At 38.1% G+C, this 8,105-nt stretch overlaps 2 protein-coding genes across 2 annotated transcripts in view; one reads left to right on the forward strand and one right to left on the reverse strand.

Moving 5' to 3' along the window:
• The window catches only part of LOC106809987 (patatin-like phospholipase domain-containing protein 7), a 39,419-nt gene extending 38,507 nt beyond the window's left edge, over window positions 1-912 (reverse strand). The window contains 1 exon segment of the mRNA XM_014813239.1: window positions 733-912. Within this exon segment, the coding sequence (XP_014668725.1) occupies window positions 733-816 (84 nt within the window). The 5' untranslated portion in view covers window positions 817-912.
• A 384-nt stretch (window positions 913-1,296) lies between these two features.
• Window positions 1,297-3,193, forward strand: LOC106809991. Its single transcript, XM_014813243.1, has one exon. It carries the CDS (start codon window positions 1,353-1,355, stop codon window positions 1,872-1,874), a length of 522 nt encoding a protein of 173 aa, XP_014668729.1. The 5' UTR covers window positions 1,297-1,352; the 3' UTR covers window positions 1,875-3,193.
• The last annotated feature ends 4,912 nt before the right edge of the window (window positions 3,194-8,105 follow it).

The following is an 8,105-nucleotide window of genomic DNA, read 5'->3' on the forward strand; positions in this document are numbered from 1 at the left end:
CTGTAGCATTCGTTAAAATTGCATAATCGATGGTCGAATTATGCCTTTAACTGATCACCCTATGGTGATGGTAGATGGTGCGGTACAACTCGCAGCTAGGGCCTGCACATACCTACCAAATCCCATTGGTTGATACAAATCACGTGCCTGAAACTCCTGTTTTAATAAAACTTTTATGGTGCATTGTGACCCTAACCCTAACCCTAACACTACTTAAAATTTAATTACAAAAATTAACTACATTTGTATCAACCAATGGGAGTTGGGAGGTATGCAGGCCCTAGCTGCGAGTTGCGGTACAGAACTGCGTCATCAGCAAAGAGGCAAATTGAATAAGAAGAGTCGGTTTCGGCCAACAAATCATTTGTAAAGGATAAGAATAACAATAGACCAAGCACATAACCTTGGGTTGGGGTATAACCGATGAGACGGCTGCCACATCTGACCTGCTGCCGTTAACTTAACAGTCACAGACAATTTGGATATATATCCTTCAAAAAGCCAGAAATCCAGTTTTAATAACGCAATGGACTGGCGTACCCGTAGCCTCGATACATTAAGATACGCCTGGCGTACCCGTAGCCACTGCCTTTTAATAACGTTGTATTTGTAACAGCTAACACTAACACAGTAGCAGTACAGTAGAGTTTACACGACGAAGTGGCAGTAACACTACTTGCAATAATATTTTTAATTATGGAAATTATATAATACTTCGCTTATGAAGCTCACCATGTTTGAAGTGAGGTTGGTGGGATTTAATTCCCCATTAAACAGAAAATCTGCCATGAATATGTCTTTGATGACGTCTGCCATGATTGCTTCGAAAAGTCCTTCTACTGTAGATAGGCTCTGTGTCGATGGCTCCACGACAAGTTAAGTGTCTACATGAGCGCTAGTTCCCATCTAACAGCAAAATTCGAAAACATCAACATGGAGGATACAGACTGGGTCGCTCTCGTGTTAGTTTGTTAGCTAGAACGTTGGTTTATAAAGGAAACCAGTCTAAAATAGATACGGCTGCTTACGTGAGCGCCCTCTAGTGGGCTAGTTACTCTAAAAGCTGAAACAAAATCAATTACGCTGCACAATCGTGTTAATTTTACCTAGATTTTTACTCGCAAAAAACTTATAGGCAGCTAATAGTACTGACTATTTTGTACGCACAGTCTTTATTAGCAATGGTTTGCACCAGCTTCTTGTTTTGTTTGCTTTATTAATTTAGTTGCATTGTTAACTTTCGCGCAGTTAAAGCTCATTCTGTTTCGTGTTTTCTTGTTTCGCATTTAAAGGGCCGTGGCATTTCTGTTGTTTATTTATTCTCGTATAATTTCGAATATCACTCTAAAATTATGGATATTGAACAGTTAGAAAGACTGCACGATGCAGAGCAGAAGTTTGATAAAGCCTGTCAACAGATAATTGTCTTGGACCAGCAGATCCGTGATCTAGAGACACTATATAAGAGAGCAGTAAAGAGCAAGAAAAATGCATTTCGATACAACTTGAGATTAAAACTTTCAGTCATCACTGGTGTAAAAATGATGTACCACCACTACGCTGGAACGCAAGCAGAAGAAATCAATCGCGCCCGGCATTCGCTTGGTGGTTACTTTGAGAATAACAACGACAGTGAAAGTGATAATGCCGACGTTATTCATGAGGATCAAGATGGGGAAGAAAACTATCCGTCAACCAGCAGTGCGAGTACCAGTGCCAGCTCTAGTTCTACGCAAAGAGAACAACGCAACAGTACATCGTCTACGCGAATGGACGTAGAAGACAGTGTCGTGAATTATAGCGCTAGCGGAAGTCAGCATGAAAGTACAGCTATGACACCATCAGATGCAAGCAGTGACTCGGAAGCATCGTGATATTTTGTAAACGATTAACAGTCGATAGTTATTTCTGTTTCAGTGTTTGTGCTTAATTCTAGTTTAGCCCCCCACATTATCTTTAACGTAATGTGAACTATATATTACTGGGGTCTCAAACTAGCATTACGCATCTGTTTGTCTGTAATGCAGTATTATTAAATTGTAAATATAGATAAAAAAAATAAATACGCAAACCCTCTTGTTAGGCGTGACGACGTTCATTCTAGTCGTATTCTAAAACTTGCTTCGCTACCTGTTTGAGCTCAGAATGTCTTTAATTTGTCTTTATCTACTTTACAGTTTGTTTGATACTGGACATGATTATTATTCTCTAGCCCTGTGTGACAAGGGTCTTCTAGTCTGCCAGGTCCTGTCTACATGCAGTCTCTAGTGTAACAAACCCATTGCATTGCCATGGATTTTGAAATGTACATTGACCTGTGATCTGCAGTGGTGAATTATGTCTGCAGGTCATATAACTGAATCATGTCAGGTGTTGGGAAAATGTGCACATATCAATTAAGGGCGTGTTGGTTTGGTCGGATCCACGGATCTCGATCCACTGAACCCGATCTGGCAGCCTGCTCCTCAGCCAATCGCAGCTTGTTCTTTGTTATGAACCATCCCGTGATAGGTCACAGCAAAATGTGAACCGTTGAAAGTGAGTTTGCGTTTGTTTGGGTTAGGGTTCGATCCATGCAGTTGATTGAGATCCGTGGATCCGACCAAACAAACACGCCCCAAATCAGAGGGAAAGATTACCTAGCGTGACAGCGGTTGGAGATGGAGACCAAAAAATTCACCAGGAGATTAAGGATCCCAGTGGCTGCACTTGCTGACGATAAAAATAATCTTGTCTGACACGGGGTTAAATGGACAGATGACTATTGTATGGATTTGCTGACGGTCATTCTGCTCAATGTATTGGTCATTGTGCATTCTGCACAACTGTTGAGGTTAACCTATATTAGCTGTTATGACGAAGTTCACCACAAGGTCTTGCAGGGAGTATGCATATATAGCAAGAGTAGATAATAACACATTATCATCTACCTTTGATATATAGGTTTTCCATTTTTAGCTTGCCTGAATGAACCAAAACAACTTTCATTGTTCTGTGGTCCATGTATTAACAGAAAGCTTTGCCTCTAGAGATGTTTTATATGATAATGCTTATGTTTGCTCTAAATGTGTTACTGTTGTTCAGTGGTATTCATATATTGTTAAATCGTATTAATTGTTGTTTAAATTGACTACGTCACTAATTTTCTATGGTAAAATTTGTAAAATTTTTGTTGCCATTTTTTTTACATTAAAAGTAAGAACGAACGGGACTAAACGTATCGTCAAATTTTTACCTGATAAGATTATTTTTCAACTAGTTAAAAATCAAAAAAACCTGGATGATTTGATATTATGTTCCTGACATTAATTGCTTGCTATGGGCTTATGTATGAGTCACGAGTGTATGTTGACATCGAACAATATAGTAAAACAGGAAGTATAATGCAGCAATTTGACATTTTATTTTGCACTTATAGCAGTTATAGCACTTATGCACTTGTAGCACTTTTTTGCAGCTATAGTGCACAAATCTTGACAATTGTACATGTCTTAGTGGGATGAAATTAACGTGATCATTGTTAACACATTGTTAATGTACTTCTGGTTTCATATATAATTTTTTAATTATTCTTATATAATTAGTGAACCTTGGGCATATGTATTTTGGAAAGTACTGGTAACGTATTAATGTTTTCGGTGGTTTTCTCTGCTCTAAAGATATTATAATATGCAGCAGCAAATATAATTATGCCAAACAAAATGCTTTTTAGACGTACCAGTTTCTGTCAATTCACAAAACTAAAGATTATATGTATATATGTGTGTGCGCGTGCGTGTGTAATTTATATATATATAGGGGAGAGAGAGAGAGAGTGAGAGATGTAGTGAGTGAAAGTGAAGGTGAAGGTGAGAGTGAGCATACAGAAAGATGGAATTTCTACATAATTTCATGTTTATGCGTTTTGGTAATTATGTATCCACTTGCTTCTGCTTCTGCTTCTTGCTTTGTGATGCAATAACTCTGGTTGGAACGCCTTTATTCTGTCCGGCATTAACTCATTGCTGATAGTATGGAGACTTTAATTTAATACAATATTTAGTCGTTAGATGGCGCCAAAATATAAGCTCGCTCTTCTCTGGGAGTGTCTATATTCAAGCCGGTACGGCAGATGACGGTACGCATTATTTGCTAATATATTGACAAATCGTTCGTCAATAAACTCAATATTCACAGAGAGTATAGCTAAGACATGTGTCTATAGGTATCTGGAATATATTATGCAAATGATCTTCCGTACCGGCTTGAATTCATACTCTGTGAATATTGAGTTTATTGACGCACGATTAGTCAATATAGCAAATATAAAATTATATATGCGCGCGGAAGTGAATTACAGATGATTAAATTTCTAAATTATTCTAGATATCTATAGACACATGTCTTAGCTATACTCTCTGTAAATATTAAGTTTATTGACGCACGATTAGTCAATATATTAGCAAATATATGCGTACCGTTATCTCCCGTACCGGCTTGAATATAGACACCACGCTCTGCTCTGAGCTCGCTACGTGCAAGGAGCAGCTATGGTTCATGGTTCTGTCACTGACCTGTATAATGATAACATCAGGAGTGAATAATAATAGATTATTATTATTATCTATTATTATCCACTCCTGATAACATATTATCAAGAATACCATGATAGAAAAATGTTCCATGATGGTACTCTTGATAGTATTATAATAATATGCCATATGTACAGCTCATTGTATTATTATTATCAGGAGCTAATAATTACAAATTGTCATTTGACAATAATTTGACATTGACATAATGACAATTTGTCATTATTAGCTCCTGTTATTATTCATAGCTTCCCTCCATGTTATGCAATCAACATAAGTATTGATGTTATTATATAAATAACCAGTTTTCTTTTCTTATAAGTTTTTTTTTATAAAAACAATATTGTAATAACGGCTCTGAACACCAATGTTTATTGATGTTGAGGAAGTCTCACTAATATAGTGTATATCTCATAATAAGTAGTCATAATAATAGTAATACACTCATAACAATGCTTGGCTACTGGTGACACGCGCTTTTATGGCAGACTGGGAAAGCGGATATATGCATTATAATATAATAATTATAATATATATATATATATATAATATATATACATATATATATACATCTATGACTGCCCAACATTCATAACATAAGATAGTTACAAGATGCCTATAATGGTCGCGTGTAAGGCTGGTGTCGTCATTTTTTATGAATGCAGTGAGCATTTTATGTAATGGGGTGGAGCGACGGCGCGGCCAGCAACCATCTTTGTCGATCGCTCATGTCTCGAAGATGCAGGAATTTGAAAAATCATTATGTTCAACGAAGCGTTTTTATGCAGAATCCCGGCCATGTATCTCTCTCTATTCAGTATGATAATATCAGGAGTGAATAATAATGGATAATAGTCTATTATTATTCACTCCCGTAAACATACACAAATTTCAAATTAGAACATAGAATTCATTGGTTAAATATAAGTGGCTGAGAAGGGCAGGTTTCACTAAAATAGATGAATCGAAATTCAGCTTACCCAACTGCAGATGATATATTACCTGTGGTTTATATTTTTCCCCAAATGTCATTTGCGCTTGATAATATCCAACAATCTTTCTTTACATAGCCCAACCACCCATCGACTATACATATACTAATGAACTAATATAATAAGATTATAATTATAATGTAAAGTAATGAGTTATATATAACGTAGTTAATTGCCCCACCCTAAGAGTCCCGACTACAAGTAACTCTCTCTTTCTCTCGCTCTCTGTCTCGCTGTCTTTCTTTCTCTCTCTCTTTCTCTTTCTCTCTCATATATATATATATATATATATATATATATATATATATATAAGGCCTGGGGTATAATGGTATTAATGGAATGGTATGTATGTATGTATTACTGTATGTATGTATGTAATCGTATGTAAATGGTATCGTAATGTTATTATGTAATTTATGTAATGTATGTATTATGTTTGGTAGTATTATGTATGTATGTATGTATGTATGTTGTGATGTATGTGATGTATGTCATGTATTAGTATGTATGGTATGTATGCTATGTTATGTTATGGTTATGCTATCGTATACCTGTATGTATGTAATGCATCCATGTATGTATGTCGCCGGTTAGGCTGGCCCGGACAAGCGGCAGTGTAGGTATACCTATTTTCAGCAAAGCCGCAAGTCCATAAATTTATCCGGGCGCACATTACAAAGCCTCGATGAAAAAAAAGTTCGGGCCGGGCTAAGTAAAGAAGCGTATTAAGAAGCTTGTGCGGGGCCCAATTGCGGGGCGAAAATATCGATTTGTAGTGGCGGTGCGTGGCGGTGCGTGCGTGCGTGTGCGTGCGCCGTGTCGTGCGTGCGGCGCGATCGTGGTGTATTGTGTATGTGGCGCTGTTGTGTGTGTGCGCGCGCGGACGCGTGTTGTGTGTGCGTTTTCCTTTTTTGGCGCTCTGTCTTTTGTTTTGCTGTTTTTTTTTTTTTTGTCTCTCGTTTTTAGTTTTTTTTTCTTGTTTTTGTTTTTTTCTCGTTCTTGTCGTCTGTCTTCTTTCGTTTGTGTTGTCTTTTTTTTTGTTTCTTTTTTTTTTGTTTTTTTTTTCTTTGTTTTTTTGGTGGTGTGTTTTTTTTTTTTTTTTTTTGCGGGGGGTGTGTTGCGCACGCGCGGGCGTGCCGTCCCCGGTGTGGCTGTTGTGTGTGGTGTGTGTGTGTGCGCGCGCCGCGTGTGTGTATGTGTAAAATTAATTAAGCGCAACTCTTCATATAACGTCCCGTCTTCCTCCTCCTCCTCCTCCTCTTTCCTCCTCCTTCTTCCTCCTCTTCCTCCTCCTCCTCCTTCCTCCTTCTCCTCCTCTCTCCTCTCCTCCTCCTCCTCCTCCTCCTCTTCTTCTTTCTCCTCATTATCACCGTCAGTAACAGCGACATTATTAGGTGCATCTTGTCTCTTGTCGAGACCTCGATTACACGCGTCCTTCTCTTTAAGATTTATAACGGTTCGCGGGCATAATATACGTTTATGTATGTGCAGCAGACATATACACCAGCGCGGCCCCACAACACACACACACACACACACACACACACACACACACACACACACACACACACACACACACACACAACACACACACATACCACACACACACACACACACACGAACACACACACACACCACACACACACACCACACACACACACACACACACACACACACACACACAATACCAGCACACACGCACACACACTACAAGCGGCGCGTGCACGCTCAGACATGTACGCGCGCACACGCGCGCACGCACACCTATGACGGACCACAATAGTGTAGATCTAATACACTGAGTCACTGAATTCTGAACATTCGAATTACGATCAGTTCTCCATTATTTATTTAACGTAGACGAACGTGATCTACGAACTGCGCCATCCGCACTCACGAACCAAAACCTGCGGTTATTTTTATGGATTTACGAACAATAAACTTGCGAACGATATTTTGTAGCCAATAACCTTTGTAACGCGAGTATTCTCCGTCTGTGCGGGTTTTAGGCACTACAAAAGGTAGCAGATCCAAGTCTATACGGCCTACTGTATAACAGCGCTTCTATTGATGAGCGATTGCTTTCAATATTTGAAAGAGCCTCCGGTGTATCAGGCAAATTGAGTTAATAACGGCTCCTATATATAGTCATTCTGTGTAATGTGTAGTACATTTTATATGTCTTACATGAAAAACAGGCTCAACATGACTTTAACTAAAAGAAAACTTAAATACTTCCACAAATAAAGGTCGTCAATGAATAAAAAAACTTATATAATACATATTATATAAAAAATAAATGGTTTTGTTGCTGGTGCGGATGCATTGGCTCACCGAGCCTGGTAACAGGTAATGGACGCTCCGATAAATACCCATATTTGTCATATATCTATATGAATACATACTTTGTTGACTCATGTCCAGAGAAAAGGAAGCACACACAGCTCTATATATACGTAATCATCTCTCTCTGTATATATATATATATATATATATATATATATATATATAATTATGTCTCTCTCTCCATTTATGTATAATG

This window comes from Priapulus caudatus, unplaced genomic scaffold (genome assembly GCF_000485595.1).
Source record: "Priapulus caudatus unplaced genomic scaffold, Priapulus_caudatus-5.0.1 Scaffold402, whole genome shotgun sequence".
Lineage (NCBI taxonomy): Eukaryota > Metazoa > Priapulida > Priapulimorpha > Priapulimorphida > Priapulidae > Priapulus > Priapulus caudatus.